General features: G+C 35.7%; 1 protein-coding gene across 5 annotated transcripts in view; it reads right to left on the bottom strand.

Annotated features, from left to right (window-relative positions):
- PRDM5 (PR/SET domain 5) overlaps positions 1–19,289 on the bottom strand; it is an 83,647-nt gene that overhangs the window by 41,399 nt on the left and 22,959 nt on the right. For 4 of the 5 annotated variants that reach the window (XR_003398342.1, XM_026848111.1, XM_026848113.1 and 1 more), the window contains exons 3-10: positions 18,329–18,512; positions 17,466–17,640; positions 16,186–16,278; positions 15,789–15,910; positions 13,409–13,488; positions 7,291–7,375; positions 5,781–5,938; positions 559–652 (exon numbers count right to left, since the gene is read on the bottom strand). Coding sequence is in view for 4 of the 5 variants with exons in the window: in XM_026848111.1 (XP_026703912.1) it covers positions 559–652; positions 5,781–5,938; positions 7,291–7,375; positions 13,409–13,488; positions 15,789–15,910; positions 16,186–16,278; positions 17,466–17,640; positions 18,329–18,512 (991 nt within the window). In the remaining variant the exon portion in view is untranslated. Of the gene's footprint in view, positions 1–558; positions 653–2,104; positions 2,197–5,780; positions 5,939–7,290; positions 7,376–13,408; positions 13,489–15,788; positions 15,911–16,185; positions 16,279–17,465; positions 17,641–18,328; positions 18,513–19,289 lie in introns of all 5 variants that reach the window. The other variant, XM_026848110.1, reaches the window with a different exon arrangement.

Genomic DNA, 19,289 nt, shown 5'->3' with positions numbered 1-19,289 from the left:
GACTTTGTAAATATTAAAGACAGAGAAAATTTCACCAAAAATAGATCTTTACACAGTCAGTTAAAAACCAGTACAGAATGCCAAGAATAAGTTACTCATGGGGGAAAAAGGCCACAGGATTTCTCTGGGCTGCTAGTTCTGTGCCAGAGACAGGAAACATTAGCCTGGGCTGGCACAGGAGAGAAAATCTCAGTTTCAAGCTCTAAAATGGATTACCTACAAAAGCTGAGTAAGCCACCAAGTCATCTCTGCTTCCATTTTTCCTTTCTTAAAATGAAGGTGACAGTATCACACTTAACGTAGGAATAAATCTCTTGTCATCAGGCCTCAAATCATTGTTAGATTTTTTTACAGCATATTTGGATTTGCATTTAAGTGTATTTAAAGACAAGGTTTGAATTTGGCTCTGAATCTTCTAACTCACTGGGATTAGAGTTGAATCTTAATACTAATTTAATACAGCAAGTTGCATATTGGAGCAAGGTGCCATATGTCTGTTTTTCTCAGTCAAATGTGAGAACCGAGGAAGTTCTTTTTCCTCTCTGACTTAACACTTACTGTTATGGATTAACAGATGTCTTTGTAGAGAGAATGGGGTTCGGAACAAAGCTTTGCATTCCTCACACTGGAATGGTCTCTCTTCAGAATGTGTCTGCAGATAAAAGACAACATGTCAGAGGAAAGGTTCAAGGAAATCAATTAGCTGTCATTACAGTAGTTATAGCTAATTTTCTAGACTGGATTCAGGAGGGGATATCATAGCAATTTGAAACATCAGGAGATAAAGAATTAAAACAATCATTCTGCCATTATCAAGAATTCTGAAAGTCAGCATAGCACTACCAAATAAATGTACCTTCTCAGCTCTCAGAAGTGTTACATGGGGTGTGCATGTAAACAGAAACAAAAATATTGAATAACCAGGAAAAAAAAAAAAGTATTAGCTCAGTTGCATTGCTTCATTAGTACTAACACAGGCCTTAAGCACTTACTAATACAAATAAAGAACTTAAATTTAAACATATGTATGTACACAAACCCCTTTATCTCAGTTAAGTTGGAAGGTAAAAATGGTCTGATAATCTTAAGATAGTATCTAAAATTTGGCAAAGAAAATTTTTCACATCATGAGACTAGTCTTACATATCCTGTTTCAGCTTCTTGTATTAAAAAAAAATAATAATCATAGAAGCATCAGTACGGAGATTTTTATTTACTGTAGAAAAATGCATCATAGCTGAGAAACAGCCTCTAAGCCATAAATAAAATAAACAGCTAAGCTTAGATGAATCTCTCAAACTGCAGCTTTGCTGAAACAAATGTCTTTTCTACAGCCTGGGAAACATTCAGCTTCCTTCTACTTTTGTAAATTGCAAAGCACTTTCCCTGTTTCCTAGTCTTATTAAGTGCTGTCCCACTGTAGAGAGTAAATTAATCTGTACAATCTACTATCTACCCAGTTTCCTACTATTTCTGAAAAGGAACGCAAGTTTTTAAAGCATCAGTGTCTAAACATTGTATTAGCTCACAAGGACCTTAAGTAGAAGTTGCAGGGCCAAGAGAAAAAGGACAGTCAGTTTTTTCTAATACACACAAAATTAGGTAAATGAGTTAATTTTGTATACTATGGGTAAATATGAGCATAGTATATATTTATTTAATCCATTTCTGCTATTCATAATACCATACAACATTTATAGCTATCCCTTAAACTACAGAAAAAAAAAAAAAAAGACGACTGTGGGGAGTCAGCAAAATTATTTAAATGCAGACTGAGGGCTTTGAACCTAGATGGATTTTAACACAAATGTCCTCTTACATACACAACAGTATCAAAACATTAGAGTACTTGCAGCGGTATGAAGAGGCCTTGGATTCAAAGACAAATCCTTGATCTCAGCCTACATCACTTAGAGCAAAAAGGCAACTGGAGCACCATCAGATGTGTGGAATATTATCACCCATTACATAAAATCTGCTGAATGTTTCAATACAGCTTCTACAGGTTTACATCACAGTTTGCATTAGTTGACATCCTGCTTGGCAGACTCAGCAGTCAGGCCAAGGATTGACAGGACATGAAGAGACTGAACTACCTTCTCACCTCAATAGGTGGTTCCTCCAGAACAGGGTTGAGACATATTGATGAGACACTGTGGGGAAGCTCGCAGTGCTGCTGTCTGTGCTGTACCTGTTCTGTGGATAAATAGAAGGGTTCAGTCTCCAGAGCTGTCAATCTGGCACCTTTCACGAGCGCAAAATTCATGTTGTTTATTTTTAAAATGCCCTGGTTTAGAACACTCACCACTTGAGTGATAGTTCTCAAGAGCACAGTACAGAATTATTTCTTAGCATCTCCTTGACAGTTCTCCTAGTCTTTTGATACAAGTGTTCATCTGCACATCTTCACTACAAAGAAAAACACCTAACTCAGCCTGCCCACATGCGAGGGTACACAGATCATCTGCCCCTTTTGTGAATGGTTTATTTCAAAAAGCCATTCAAATCTTAATGAGGAGAGATACGCTCTCCGACAAGCGTATTAGTTCTAATACTGTCCTTTTATTGTCCTACTGATAGATTCCAGATCAGAGATGGCTTCCATTTCGTCAGAGCAGTGGACAGTCAAAGCAACTGAGGATGGGTTCTTATGGAATATTTCATGGCAGTCTTTCATACCGTAGCATTTGAGGAGGCTTAAAACAGCCCAAGGCTACTTATTCCCTATAGAGAAACTGAGGGAATACAGTTGCTTCCATTCATTATGCTTCCCAGGACCTAATAACCGTGGATTAACCATAAACCCTTTAAAATCCTATGTCTGATGACCTATTTCTGCTCACTGTCATATCCTTGTATTTTATTCTCTGAACCCATCCTTTATGCATAGCAATAAAGGAGCAGATGTAACAAAAACTTTGCTTTCTCCTGCACAGAAGTAATCTGCACAGAACATGCGCCTTCATCCAACCTAACCTGGATGAACGGTGACAACTTTTGTCTGTAGCACACACAATCCAATAGTACCTTTGGCTGAATTTCAGATACTACTCTCTTCCCTTGTCATAAAACTGGAAAGATAGTCTTCATATGATCACTTAGTCACATAGTCTGAGCTTTTTCAAAAGACATCTGAGCTAGTTCCACATCACGTAACACTTTGCAGCGCTGACATCTCCAAGCAAGTGACAAAGCAAGCTTGCACATGCACCTACACAGAGCAGTGTAGCAGTACTTGTATGCAGAAGCAGCACATCAAAGGGGTACCACAGGAAAACTAACAGTTCCTGCTCTCAGATCTGTAGCTGTAAGGACATAATGAGCGCTGCTAGGGTTCACAGTACAATGCTCCACGGAACAGAGCAGATACACTCTAGGCAACTCCACTGTCTATCCCCCAGCAAAATCCTGTGAAATGTGAGGAACTGATCTCCTTCTGCACCTTTGAAATGACCCAACATTCACCCACATTTGAAAGATGATTAAGAGCAGATGTTGTGGGAGCCATTTTTATCCTGATACTTCCAACACAAAATCAGATTAAAAAAGCCCATAAAGGAATAACAGGAAAAACAGCAACAAGTTTCCATCTAAAACACAAAACAAGAATTCAGAGGCATAAAATGTTTATGTATCCTGTTTCTCATTATTAAAAAAACCCTATCTAGCTCTGCTGTAAAACCCAAACAGTTTTTTTCAAGCATATTGCTCTCAAACTTTAAACATGTTTTACGTTAAATGCTGTTGATTTAAGTGTTTTTAACTACTATACCTATCATCCCTACTGCAGGTTTCTAAGCTCCCCACTACTAGCACAGTAACCTGGAACTCAAAATCACTGTGAAATTATTCAGAGTCCAAATTTTCTTCCTCCAAAAGAAAACCAAACCTCGGAGGACATCTTAAAGGAATACACACCTAAAGAATCATTAAAAACCTGAGCAGAAGAAATACACAGAAGTATGATACACAATAAAGTTTTACATTTCCACAGTCAGTGGATTGACATTCCTGTGAACAAGCAAAAGAACTATCATCCTCTTTCCCTGTGTCGTGGTTTGAGCAGCCCTCCCAAAATCATGGCACAACTACTTTGGTGTTCCAAACTACCATCCCTTGACTTACTCCTTACAAATGGTTTTGTGAATACACACCCATACTCCCCTCCATTACCTACTACCTTCTCCTTATTTACCCAATGAAAAGAGGCATGTCTAAAAAAGCAATTCAGGACACATATGTCAGTCTCTTGTCTCTCATGCTCATCTCTTCATTTAGCGAGTTAAATTAGAGACCTAAATGGAGATGGGTGAATATTCACAGCTGTTTGGGTAAACTTTATGTAAACACAGGAGTAAGTTTCTTTCATTATAGGACAGGGTTGATTTAGAGCCAGTACTATGTGCAAACAGGTTCAGGAAGTAAGTATTCCAACATTCTTTAAGGAATTCTGTCAAAATTAGGTACTCACTAAATCTGTCTAAATTTTAATATTTTTCCCATTAAGTGGAGCCTCTAATCCTTGTTTATGCTAGTGGTGCTGCTGCTTTAAACACAGAATTGGGTCAAAGTGTTTACTCATTTATATTTAATCCTGAAGGCAGTTTTCAGCCAAAATTCCCTACCAGTCATCAACTGCAAATTAAGATAAGGAAACATGTAAATTTATTCACTTAAGATATAGAAGTATCTTTCCAGATAGCATTTTATATGTTTTCCTTAGAATATATATAATTTGTGAGATTCTGCCCCATTTTCTTAATACATTCTAAAACATAAAATACAACCACAGCATAGATGGGAGCTAATCTTGTCCTTCAGCAGGCTTCTGAATGCTTTCTGTTTTAGAAAGTCATCACCATTTCATCCTGCAAACGGCATTATTATTACTCTTACATGATTTATGGCTGAAAGTGCAAGAGATGGTGCAAAGATCCTGTGCCAAATTCCCAGATGGCATATAACATGAGCCAAACTGCAAAAGACTTGTAAGTATGGGTATATCAATTTCATCAAAAGAGGGAAAGAAAGGAGTAGTATTTTAAAAATTTAAGGGAAAAAAAAAAAAGAGCAAAGGGTTCCAAATACTGGGCACAAAACCAGACAGGTTAGGTTGGGGTTTTTTTTCTTTTTTAGACTCTCGTAATTCTGAAACAGCAGTCATGGGTATAGCCTTACTAAAAATGTAACCTCAGGTTAAAAATAATGACAGGCATTACAGAAATTAGGCCAAGCAGATTTGAGCTTAAATCAACAGAAGTGGAGCATCCCTTCATAAGCCTATTTTTCAGGTAATGTTTCTTCTAATGTTGTTTTAATGTGTGAATGCTACCCAGTGCAAATCCAGCACAGTTTGAAAGCATCTGCTGCTAAGTCCATCAATTACTGCAACAGGAATATATTTAGTTTTATTCAAATATGGTATTTCTTAAAAGCAAAAAAAAAAAAAGAAGACGTTTTAGATCAGTTGCATTTTTAACTTGATAACCTAACATTTTAAAAAAACTAATAATCAGAAAAGTCAAAATGGGGACTTATTTGATGCTTTTAACCAAGCAACTGTTATTTCCTTCTGCTTATTTCATTTTTATTTTTTAACTAGATTTCATTTAGTATTTTGAGATTTTGAATATAACAAACACTAAAAAATACATTCTCCAATACTTTAATCCCATGTTTATAAGCATGCCAGAGCTTAATGATGAACCACTTAAAAGGAAAAAAAAATCTGCAAATCTGAGGCTGGCAGACCTGTAAACAACAACAGCAGAGTGCTTTACCTTCTTGTGATTCTTGTAAACATTTCTGTGGGCAAATCCCTTTCCACAAAGCTTGCATTTATAAGGTTTATCTTCACTGTGTATTATTTTGTGTGCAGTCACTTGATCAAGTCGTTTGAAGGACTTATTGCAAACCTCGCAGGTGTAGGGGCGTTTTTCTGCAGAAAATGAGTGGGGGACATTTAATCTCCTGTTTATACAGGGGGAGAAGATGAAAGGCAGAGACAGTCATCTCCTCAGAGAGATTTTTGCAATTAAGTCAACCCAATTAAGATTAAACCAATTAGAAAGACATCTAATGCCCTTTATGTTAGACAGTTAAGTCACTTCACAAAAGATGAGCCATGGTGTATCTCAAGAAATTGGCACATTCTTTGCAATAATCATTGCTAAAACTAAATTCTGATTAATTAGCTTAAATCAAAAGAGAATAACTTCAAAGAGGAAAACTCTGTTTCCAGATTACAAATGTGAAAGAGGGCATGACAGTTTAAATGTTTTAAAACTTAATTAACAATATACATATTAGCTTCCAAAACCAAAAGTTTCTATGCAAAAAGCCTTTATGCTTCAACTGGTGACTGCAACTTAACTACATTAATGCTCATCCAAAAGTGTAAAAAGAAAGCTAGGAGCCTCTAACATATAGATTATGTTACAAGAAATGAGCTTTTGGTGTGGACTGATACCAAGAAAATAGTTCAATTATAAGCCTGTGCAGCTGTAAAAACCTGCATTTTTTAAATGCTAATGTATTTGACAGAACAATGTTTGTGTTTCCATCGTGTTGGTTGATGTTTCTAATCACTGGTGAAAGACACAGAAACGCTAGCTTGCAGTGATCAGAAATTCTGGCACAGCCAATTTGTGTCATACTGCCAAACCTATGGAGAGGCCACTCCCTGCTCACAGCGACCTGTTCTGGCAGACGACAAGCACAGTGAAACATTTGTGTGTGGTCTATGAAACAGTATGGAGTATGAGCTGCTCTCCTCTGACTAGAAACTATGTGCACGAGTCCACTAATACACATACATACATATACATATACACATATACATACATATACATATATATATATATATATATATATATATATATATATATATGAATGAAGGTTTCCCTTTTTATCACAGATTTCTGTATGGCAGCATACCTCAGCTCCCATCCTCTTCTCTTCAACATGAAATTTCAAGCGCCAGTTCTTCACCTCCACTACAAGGCAAGTAGCAATCTTTTGCCCCATCCCAGCTAACTAACATTATCTACCTCAGCTAGTATGAAAAAATAGCTTGACAAAGCAGCAGTAAGAAGACAGCTACAGCATTACACTTGGATTTTGGAAAGGCTTAGAAAGCATAGCTCGGATGGTTTCCTTGGAACCTGAGATTTGCTTGAACAGCTCAGGACAACACAGAATTCATCAAGACTTCCATAAGAAACTAGTTGAGGTAAAACTCAATATACCTTAAATACACATGCACAAGTTTGTGTTATTTTTGTACATTACCTGAATGAGTTATCATATGGCGTTTTAGTTGGTTAGCCGAAATAAATTTCTTGTCACATTCCTGACACTCAAAGATCTCATGGACCTGCAAAATGAATTTTTAATAATTAAATATGTGTCTCAAACAAGATCACACATCTTACATATACAGAAATGCTCTAACAGACTATTTCAGTAGCTAGAGTAATACCCATGAATATTCTGTGATTTCCCCCTTGCTACTCCCTTTGTGCATAACAGTATCTCTCACAAAATAAATATTCATTCTGTAAATGCAGTAAGCATTAGCAGGATTTTCAACATCACAGCACATAACGTCAAAGACTAAGTGTTGGAAAAATAGAAAAGGCAGTTGAGAGCTAGAATTTCTGATAGTCAATTAAAAAAAAAAAAAAAGTCCTATGTTATTTATTGTTCCCCAAAATTACAACACATATACAGTTCTCTACCTGTCAAGATTACCATTCACCTTCCACTCTGTACTATATTTGCCATCAGCAGCCTCCCCTCAACCTAGTTGAACTTCAACTGAACAGGTATTTCAGCTTTTTGGAACTGCAGCCTTAGACAACAAAACTTCCAGGCAGAGATAACATTTGATAAAGCTTTTTTGGAGAACTTTATAGGTTTTCTGTAGGAGAATCTAGCAGCTAAAAATAACAAAGTTTCAACACAATATGAAAAACATTTGCAGACAGCACAATAAAGAAGTTCAGCTAAGACCTCCACTTAAAACAAACAAGCAAACAAGGGAAAAAAAAGTAGAGATGAGATTTTCTTTAAGTATTCTGCCTCACACTGTTTTTATGCTGCTACTCAAAAACTAACTTTAGAGCAAATTAAATAATTTAATAAACTAAAAAGCAGCTATGCCATTTCCTACAATCTCTGCAAACCTGAACGCTTTGGACAGTGATGCTTAATGAAAAGTTCAGACAAAGTCAGATGATAAGCTCAAAGGAAGATCATACATTCTAAATACCCTGTTTATCCAGCTGCATTTCAGTTTAATTTCTCTTATATGCACACAGAATCTACTACTCTACCCTTTCCCAAAAGATCTAAACTTTTACTTAGATTGCTGACTGACATTTCCATAATTCTGCAACCAACTGCTATTACAATCCCCCCTGACACAATTATTTAATTAACTTATAGGGTATTCTTAAACGTAATATTTAATCCATCAGAACCCAGACTGTGCTTTAACACTATATAAATGTCTGATTTCAACTTATGAGCATTGTTTAATAAACACTCTCATTGAACACATTTGCATCAAAATGGATGCTTATGTGCATGTGCATTAAAAAGCTACAGCTACCAAATATATATTCTATAAGGAGCTGATACTCCTTAATCAATTCTTTAGAAAAGAATCAGACTTGTGTTCATATGCATTAAATAGCTGTAGCTATCAAGCGTATACTCTATAGCTGGCACTCTAATCAGTTCTTTAGAAAAGTGCACAACTATATGGTAAAACAACAGTAATAAAACACAGCAAATATTTTTATGAATAATTATATTCAAATGGACGTTCATTTTAAGAAAACTTGTCAAGTAACATGCTTTATGAGTATACAGGCTGCAATACCACAGACAAGTGCTAATGCAATGATTTATTCATATAACAAAATTAGTCTCATTAAGGGGCTGTCTAACAGCTATCAACATAAACCTCTGTTACATTAAAGTCAGAACATAGAATTGTTTCATATGCTTTTGAAGAGCTACACCTTCAGATAACAACTTGCTAAGTGCCATACAAAACAGCAAGCATCTGAACAATATTAATATATGCTCAGATAAATATACTTTTTCACTTACAGGACTGATGATCTTAGAATTTTCATGAGGTTTACTGAAAAACAAAAGGTCATTCAAAAGAGTTTCAGGGGTAAAAGTGAGCTAAAACTTCGAAGATACAAGTAATCTATGACCAGCTTTTCCAAAACCTAATTTGAATTTCAATCTACCACTCCAAGAACTGGATGAGACTCTGTCTGTTGGAAGGCAGTGCTTTGAGAGAGCAAGGATATGAAAATATTGCATCCAACTGAAATGATTACATGTTATTAACAACTTTAAAGTGGTGTCCAAAATTTGGGTTCCTCTATGGCTTTCTATGGCTTTCACAGTGATTGTGAAAAATAAAGATTGCACAGTAGAACAAAATACTGCCCAGTGTTGAACAAAAATGGGCAAAAAAAACCCCAACACAGAGATGCTTGGAACTGGCAGGTGAAAAAAGGTGGGGGAGAAATCACAGATAATGTTTAAGAGTGACTCTCTTCACCATAATTTTGCAGGAAGTCTAGCTCTACAACAAAGCAAGTTAAGAAGAATCAAGGCCTTTTCATAAACAATAAAACACTCTCAATCTCCTAGAACAAACAATAAGTAGGATCCTTCTTGTTTCTGACATTTTCTCTCCAGCAAACCATGCTACAGTATGCCTCTTAACAGAATCTTACAGATTCATATGAGAAATCTGCTAAGAAGTCCAGAAGGGCAATAGCACAAACTAGTCTCACCAGTAAAGCACAATCTTACATTTGTTTTATGACCTTTTCCAAAGTCAAAAAAACTTTACTCCCTTTACATTCAAAGGTGTCCTTAATCTTCTTTCTTAACAGAAGAATTTCCTACTTTACCATTAAAAACACCTGCCTACAACAAGAGTCAGAAAGTCACTCCACAGCTGTACAGCCAGAGACATCACCCCTGCCAGTCTGCCTACAAGCACTGCAAGTGTAACGTTATCAATTCTAACTGCATCATCCTGGGAAAAGAAACCCGCAATGCTGGGATTTGTTTGAATTTTTCTGCCCTTTCCACTTACAGTAGAGCCACAGTGGAGGCCTGTGCTATTCACATGTACATGCTCACTTTTAAGTTCCTGTGAACAATTCATATCCAAAACATGACACTTACATTCAAAGGTACAAAAGGAACCCCTTAGCAAGGATCTGCATCAATGAAAACAATACTTCCCTTGCTTGCTCGCTCATTATAATCTTTGAATGACTGAATTTTGCATTTTACTTAAACTTCAGAACTTAGTATCGGAATATAATTCAGATGGTGTTTCGTTCGCTTTGGCAGTAGACATCACAAACCTGCAGAAAAGAGATTTTATAACAAACCTTTTCATTCTATTACCCAGTCTTCTGTAAACTCCTTTACAGCACTTCCTGAACTGCGTTTGCTGGGAATTTTATATTTATTTTTTAATACTACCATATAGCTTAGCAGCCCAAATCATGGACTACTACAAATAGACAGCTGTCACTTTATTATTGGAGGATATAGACAGAATGGAAAAGAAAAAAATACTGATCACCACAAAAATCAATAGTATCAGTGCATCAACATCATAACCATTGTTAAAGTTTTGCAGGCATCATGCAGGAGGAGGGCTATATTATGGTAAATAGTTTTGAAAATCAACTATAAAATAAAAAAATGTAGATGAGACTATTCCGGGTAGGACTGTAATCACTAAGAAAGACAAGATCAGAATTCAAAATTATTTCCACACTCTGAATGAAACTCCAAAACACTCAATATTTAATGAAGAAATCAAATGCATAAATGTTACACAACCAACAGTTTACATAGCACCACTAAAGAAAAAATTAATGAATTCCAAACAAAATACGAATAACAAGGTTGATGCTGTTGTTAGAAAGCACTGTCATTTTGAGGTGCATTAATAGACATATTTTGTGTATTAATAAACTCAGGACAGTCATTCCACTATACCTGGCATGACCAAGGGCTCAACTAAGCATCCCTGTTTCTTGTTTGGGATTATGACTTCAAGAAGCATATAGGTAAAAAGGAGAAAATCCACAGGGAGAAAAAGCTTACTAAAAGAACAAGTAGTTTGAAAAAAAGATGCATGAAGAAAAGCTGAGTGGTTTGTACAGCCTAGGAATTACAAATAGAGTTCATAACAACTTTGCAATATACTAATTGTTATAAAGACAACAGTCATGAATTTTTCTTGGCGCTCTCTTAGATAAGACAAAGAGTGACTAACTCAATTTGCAGTAAAGAAAAATATTTAAGTGGAACATCAGAAGACACTAACACAGGACTAATGAACACATGCAGAAAAGTTGATAGTACTAAAGCTGAAAGTAAGAATACAGAGACATCTATTGAGGTGATAGAATTTTCTTTAGTGGAACTTTTCAGAAGATGAGACAGCACATATCCAGGATGATTTAGGTACATGCTTACTCGCCTCTACAAAATAGAAGGGGGTAGAAAACCTCCTGAGGTCTCTTCCAGCCCTACATTTCCTTGAACTTATTGAGATAAACTTTAAAAAAAAAAAAAAAAAAAAAAAAAAAAAAAAAAAGCATGATACAAGCAACAGTCTGGAAAACAAGAAGGTAAGACTAAGGAACAGAAGATGATGACAACAAAGTTAATTGTGCATGGCTAAGAAGGGACTTATGCTTAGACATTTCTGGCACAAGCTATCCACAAGATGCACAAAGCTAAAAATGGGTTTAAATCAAAGATGACATGAAAGATACTGAACTGAATGACCATGTCTTCAAAGAGTAAACAGATCTCAATCTTCCGTATAGTGACCCTCTTTACCTTCTTTCTCTGTGTGTGTCAGATTTCTCTCTTCCTGTTTGGGCTTATTTTCTATTCCTCCTATACTTTATCTTTATTCCTTTACATTGGCAGGAAATGGATGGGGAAAAAAAGTCTCTTTTCTTCCCTGTTTCACCTATTATTTTCTTACTGGCTTTACCCCGTCTAAATATTTCTGGCAATTTTTGTATCCCACCTTACTTCTACAAAACCAAAGTAATTCAAGCAAAATGAAGGCACGAGGCCTACATTCAGTCTCATTCACTATCTGATATCGATCTGTTCCAGAATATCTGTCTTCTGGATGGCTTAAAAGAGAAGCCAATCAAGAAGAGGAAATAAAGTTTTATGCACAAAATCTTCATGATGATTCTTAAAACGAGTAAGTGCTCAACCAATCTACCATCAATGCTACTTGAGAAGCTTGTTAGTGTGTGTCATTGTGTCTGCACAGAACTACAACTACTGAAACAAAACAAACATTTGAATAAAATAGACATACTAGCCATGGTGCGTTGCATTTTCAGGGCCAACATAAGGTGAACTGATGTGTAAAAACTGTCGTTACATGTGGCAAGGCATACCACAATTTGGTGTGAGGAGTAACAAGGTATAGCCCTATTAGACAAGAAATGCAGGGGATATTAATACAAGCAAGGAGAAAAACAAATTAAAAAAGAGAGGCCCCAACATTTCCTTTGTAACAACATATTTTAATTGATATAATCTATATCCTCAATGGATTCAGGTTATAACCATGGCATTATTAGAGACTTACAGTTAATCTGATAAACAATACAATGTAGCTTTTTGTAAAAACAGAATCTCCTGGGTTTTAGTGATTTATCAAATTAATCTTGCAGGGACTTCCTTTGGGTATAATGGATTCAGAATCTCATATTCATAGTCCATCTGTATTTCTATATGAACCCTCTTATTTCCAATAGATGCTTTTCAAACTGTTAACCCTTCCTGTTCTGGTTATAAAAGATTATGTGCATAAACAAAAGACAACATTAAAAATCTGGTTTTGAAGAAGAAATTTTTTTACTACTGCATAACTAAACTACAAATAACACACTTACTGGTATGTCACAAAGTAATAATGATTGACTGCATTTTGTACAAAAATTGAAGGCTCGTGAACCTATTTTATGGTCTGCATGGATCCTATCATTACGTAACATACTTCTACATTCAGCTTAGTGTTTAAGAATGCTGAAGAATGGCAAGCAACTTTGACTTAATGTTGGAATGCATAAATGATACAAGACAAACATCTTTGTATTTGGTAAAAGATGCATTTAAAGTTTAGGAACATTTTTGGTTTAATTAATTGTGGTTACAGAAATAAATACTCACAATACACTGGTTTTGTAACCATGAAAGAGATTACCCAAAGGTTTGCATACCAGCAGCTTTCAAGTGACCTAAGCGCCACAGTCTCACATCTTAGTGAAGTTGAAGCCTGCTGTGGGTTAGCCTTCATCTTACTGACCTTTCGATGCTCTTGGAGATTTGTTGCTGAGGAACATTTCTTGTTGCACACTGAACACATCAGCTTCTTCCTAGAATTTCCTGAAACAGAAACAAAATACCATGAACATTTTAAAAAGGAAGTGCTAAGAAAGAATCTAAATATTTCCACTGAGTCTGTGACTTTTCACAGGTCATTTGACTGACATAAGATTTTTACATTTGTATCCCATTTTCAAAGTGTTCTATATCAGGACTTCTCTGTGGGTGTCCAACAAACCAGTTACTGATGGAATGTAAATCAAGAAAACTAGAACAATAAAGAAAAAAAACTTTCAAATAGATGTTATCACACATCACCAATCCAATATGAAAAGCACAATTCACAACTAAGAACAACTCACTTTACATCTGAACAGTTGATTTCTTCCAGAAGTCAATACAGGAGTTAGTGCAGCAATGACAAAAAAGATCCCAAACTGAAGTCAAAACCACTTTTTCCCATTTTTCTTTATTGAGAAAGTGTTAAGTGTTCTACTATATAAAATAATATACCATTCATAGTCTTTAACTGAACAAGACAGATAAATTGTATTAGCAGCAAATGAGTTCAAATCTTATCTAAAATCTAAATTACAAAACAAACTACAAGTCAGTTACCAGATGTATTTTCCTTCCCTTTTCACAGTTGCTTTAGAAAGTGACAGAGCAGTTAACTGGGTTTATCTATTATTTATCTTTTGAAATTCATTTTAATAACCCACAAAGTTATTTTATTACAAGACAAGGCCACCACAAACCTGTTCGTTTGTAATTACATGCCCATGCAAGGTATTTCCCAGCTTATGTAAAAAAATGTTCATATTACATTGAACACTAAAAAGAAAGGACACAGAACGAAAGAAGAGGGGAGTACTGCTTAGTCAAACACAGAGGAAGTATGGATCATAAACAAACTCATTAGATGGCTTCCAGCATAACTTTTCAGACTCTCAGCATCCTCTATCTTTCCTGCCCTTGCTGCTCTAAAGAATTCATATTATGTTGACTTTTCTTACTAAAATGTCCCTGTCAATCAACTGGTTCAATACTTAAATTTGTAGTATAAAAAAGTACTTCATCTCAGATATGCATTCGCTGTTATAAAACTTATAATAAGTATTTTATATATCAATATACACATAAATACAGATATACACTTAGTATTTCAATTTACAAGGACATTAATGAGACCTTTTCAGAGGAGAGAAAGTTGACAGTGCCTATCTGTTCACAGCTTTGCATAACAAGCAACACGTAAATTCTTTCTACTTTCCCTTGCCTCCAGGTAACATAATGCAGGAAGAAATTCTAGAAGTATCCCTCAACAGTAGGTTATTTTCCTTCCTGCACTAACACTGGTTGTGATTTCTATGACTCCCAAGTGGTAAAACAAAAGCTCTGCTTACTGTGCAGGCAGAGCAAAAATATCCTCCAGGCATCTGCTCTCAGTCATGTCTGGAGTGATCATTCAAGAGAATTGTGGAATTTGTATACCACTACATAACTGACCAAAACTAAGCCTAAACACAACAATGGTCCTGGATGAAAAATTAAAAAAATAATAAAAAAAAAAAAAAATATAATCTTTTGTAAGAATGGTTATGGAAGGGTTTCTGTACACTGTAAGAGTTTGGCAGAAGAGATTTCATGTAATGAAAATCTTACAAAACATCTCAGTGCTGTCACCATCAACTAAAGACTGTTTTCTTTGCACTCTGGTATTCTGTTGTCCCCACACATACTGCTCTTCCATTGACATTGAGAGGGAACATGCAGAGAGAGCAGAATGCCAGAACTGAGATCTGCATTGTGGACCTGAGAGCAGCATTCTGCCCTTTCATGAAAACTAAGTTTGATTGAAAACTATTGATTCACAGTGCACAGATATAAAAACACTAGGGCCTAGCTGGACTAGTGGATTGTCTGGACTGGCTTCCTGCATGACAGAGGCTATAGAATTTTATGCAATACCCTCATCAAGCCTAATCGTTTGTGAAGCATGTCTTCCAGAAAGACATTCCATTGTGTCCTGAAAATACCAGAAGATCAAGAACTCACCACTTCCTGTAGCAGTTTGTGCCAGTAGTTGATTCCTCACTACTGAAATGTTTTGCTTTAATATTTGCCTAGTTTAAAGTTCCCCAGATTCCTATTACATTTTCTGCAGTAGACTAACGATTCATCTGGTATACAGTAATTTCTCCCTAAGGGAGGAGGAATAGTTACTCTTGCAATTAATTACTTCTTAATTTTCTTTATGATACAAATGAATCCATTAAAAAAGAAACCAAAGACAGTGTTTACTCTGATTTGCAAATTTAAGGCTAGAGGGTTTTTCCAAAGAAACATTAAACTCTTACCACTGTGAACATTTTCTTTGTGTTTTTTCAGGGCATCCTTACTCTTGAACCTCTTCCCGCAGCTATCTGCCTTGCATATGAATCTGGCATCCCCTCTGCATGCCTCCTTGTGCTGTTCATAACTATATGGGACAACCAGTAAAAAAAGAACAAAAAAAAAAAAAGCAACACATAAAGCAATATCTACATAAAACAGACACACAGCAAGTACTCTGAGCTTAAAGCATGCTGCAGTGCAGTTCCAAGGCCACCTCATGCATTACTTACAGCAAATAGGAATGAAAGCATTTGACTTCTTTCACTGTTAGGATTCACAGAAACTAACAAGCTTGAAAGCTAACATGCAAAGGGAGGCCAGCAATGATATGACAGCAGTCCAGTAACTCAGACACAAAACCTCGATTCTGAGCTGAAGGAAGTATTGCAAACAGAGCACTGAAAACTTCTTGAAGAGTCTCCTGGGCTGATATTCTCTGTGCACTGAAGTACACTAAAGAAAAATAAAAAAATAATTTAAAAAAATATGAGGGGAACATTCTACAATTTACACAGGCTTACAGTAGCTAAAAACATATATACAGCTCTACAGATCTTTAAGCAGGTGAAGTAATCTATTTCATGTGTGAAGTCTCCTGGAATTTAGTGGGACAAACCAAATACATAAACATCAAGAGTCAGGATCACACTGCTGTATCCTCACACAGATTAACCTTACTTTGCATGACATAAAAATTTACTTAACTAGCTATACAACACAAATCCAACTTCCAGTATTAACTAGAAGAAATGAGTCTAAATTCAAGATAAAATATTGAATTGCCTCCACCAAATATTTCTCTGCAACTTAATTTTATTTCCTTCCATAAAAGAACACAGAGCTCATATAGAGCTGCCACTTCTAGGAATGTTCACATTATTCAATAAAAGATCGATTTACTACAAGAGCTTCTGTGGAATAAGTCTGTTTCTTTCCAATGCAAGAGAGTTAGATTAAATGTACTATCCATAATCATTTAAGCACCCAATGTACTATCTGTAATTAAATGTATAATAGAAAGTAATATCTCTATTTAATTGCATGCAAAAAATACATGAACAACAAAAGACAAAAACAGTTGTGTTTTTGTACAAAAGTGTAATTGTAAGGTATATGACTCATTACAAAACTGCCTGTTTACACTATCAAGGACAGTAAAGATGTGCTCTTAAGTCTCACATCTTTCATGTTTCTTTTTGTGTGTTTTTTTCCATCACACAAATATTTAATTAAGCAAACATTAAGCATTGTTTTTCCTTCTTTTTGTCCTTTTAGGTCACCATTTAATTTCTTTTAAATCTTATTTTAGTTCTGTAACAACACCCACAACTTAAAAATTAGATCCCCTAAACTACTAAATAGTCCATTGATGGAAACAAACATCTTTTTACCAAAGAGCAGCTCTAATCTGGTCTACAGTCTATGATTTTAAAATGTAAAAAATTAGCAACATTTTTGCAATTCAAATTGAAGTCTCCAACAAATACAAGAAATTAACATATTATAAGATTAACGTAAAGGATAAGGGTACAAATACATAAGCATAAAAATTACATCTAAAATTGTGATTAAATCAAGAGAAAAATATGATTGAATGAAATTGATTTAAATGACTCCTGAAAAAACACTTTTTTACTCACTGTCTTTGTAGAGCTTGTTTAACAGGGAATTTCTTTCCACAGTTTCGGCACTTAAATTCCTTTTCCTCACTGGGTTTTTGGTGCAAAGTCTGAAGATGTTCAGCTAGAATCTCCTGGCTAGCAAAACTGGACTCACAGTTTGGGCATGCATGGTCCTCTTTACAGGTGAGGGGATCTGCATGATTGGAGGCAAAAAACAGTAAAGGAATAGTTTTCAGGGAATATTTGGGTTATATTAAGAGACTCTCTGCCAGAAACAGATTATGCAAAACTGCATCATAAAATTCACAGAAGATATTGTCTCTGAATGGATTATATACAGCCTATCTTGCGTGGATTACCATCAGCATTATTGAAAATGGATGCAAATTATTAAATTGGGTGTAACTTAGGCTCTTAGCCTAAATTAGTTATTCAGTTTGTCTCTACTTTGATAAAGATGCTGAGGATTCACCAGACAGCTCAGGTCACCTACCTTTTCTTAGACATCTTACCTTAGGATTGTCTGAACAGTTTTATAAAAAGGTTTATTTCTTTCCCATTCAAGGGAAGCTACTGCTCTTAGAGCAAAAACTTAGCTTTCATAAACTGTATGTCAGGTGAAATGAAATCCATCTTTAGTTCAAAAACTAATGATAACTTCTCATAATATCAAGGCTCACTCATTCACAGGACTGGCTGTTTCTTAGTAAGAAACTAAGAAAAGAACCTTAAACCAAAATAAAGTGATAAAAATCATACTAAGAGCTCAGACTAAACCTGGGGAGGCTTCCAGTTCTCCAATCATCTACAGTTAGTGTTCTCTTTCTTTGTTACTACTTTTAAGCTCTCAGGTTATCCTATATTTTACATATTACACTCACCTGCAATTTTTTCACCAGCTGGTTGCACTTCTTTATTGTTGCCACCATCTTCATCTTCCTGGATAACAGTTACTTCCTCTTCTTCTTCCTCCTCTTCTTCCATGTCACTGTCCAAGTACCCAATCAGAAGTTCTGTGTCTGTTTCAATATCTTCCACGGCCAGATAGAAAATATTTTCCCCTTCCTGTTTCAAACAGTAAGTAGAAGTAATGACAATTACATCAGAAAAAGTAAAACTTAGAGACACGTATGGGACCCTGAACTAACTAACTAACAACTATGGAAGGCTCCATTCCTCAGGGAGCACATGCCAGAACAGCCTTTCTAAGACTTGCTTCCCAGTGTGGCTGCATGGATAAAGTGTCCTTGTATTCTGGTATTCTGAAAATGTGTTCCCCTCCCTCACCTGTGAGGCCTTTCCAATATGGACTGTAGCCAAGGTGAAGGTGGTGTCAAAGTTCTTTTCTCCTGCTATACTCTGCCTGACCAGAACTTTGGAGTTTGAAAGTGAAACATTTGAGTATTAGAAAAATATAAAAATTAAATAACCAATTCAGCTTTAGCACTATCCCCTGTTGGCTGCTTGAATTATATCTCAGCTTTCAAAGCATGTCTACATAGCGTTACTCTCTCTCTCTTTCCCTTTAAGATTCACAGCCTTCATAAACAGGCTTTCAAACCTGGTCAGTTATCTTCACTATCAAGTTAGCAGGCACATCTGTAAAATGCACTTTAAACCACTAGATCAAAACCCTCTGCTGGTTTAAATCAGTGTAGATACACAGATCCACAGAAGGCCAAAGATACAGCCCAGATGCTGCATAAGAAGACAAACTACGTAAGAACAAGCTCCAAAACCTTCTTCATAATGAATAAACAAGCTTCCAAATAGATACATAAGCTAACAACTTTGGTCTGTGACAATATTTAATTAAAGTTACTAAGGCTGGCATGGGGGGAA

Source organism: Athene cunicularia, assembly GCF_003259725.1.
Source record: "Athene cunicularia isolate RWA chromosome 4 unlocalized genomic scaffold, athCun1 chr4_part2, whole genome shotgun sequence".
Classification (NCBI taxonomy): domain Eukaryota; kingdom Metazoa; phylum Chordata; class Aves; order Strigiformes; family Strigidae; genus Athene; species Athene cunicularia.
Note: the sequence above shows the minus strand (reverse complement) of the source record. Positions and strands in the feature narration are given on the sequence as shown.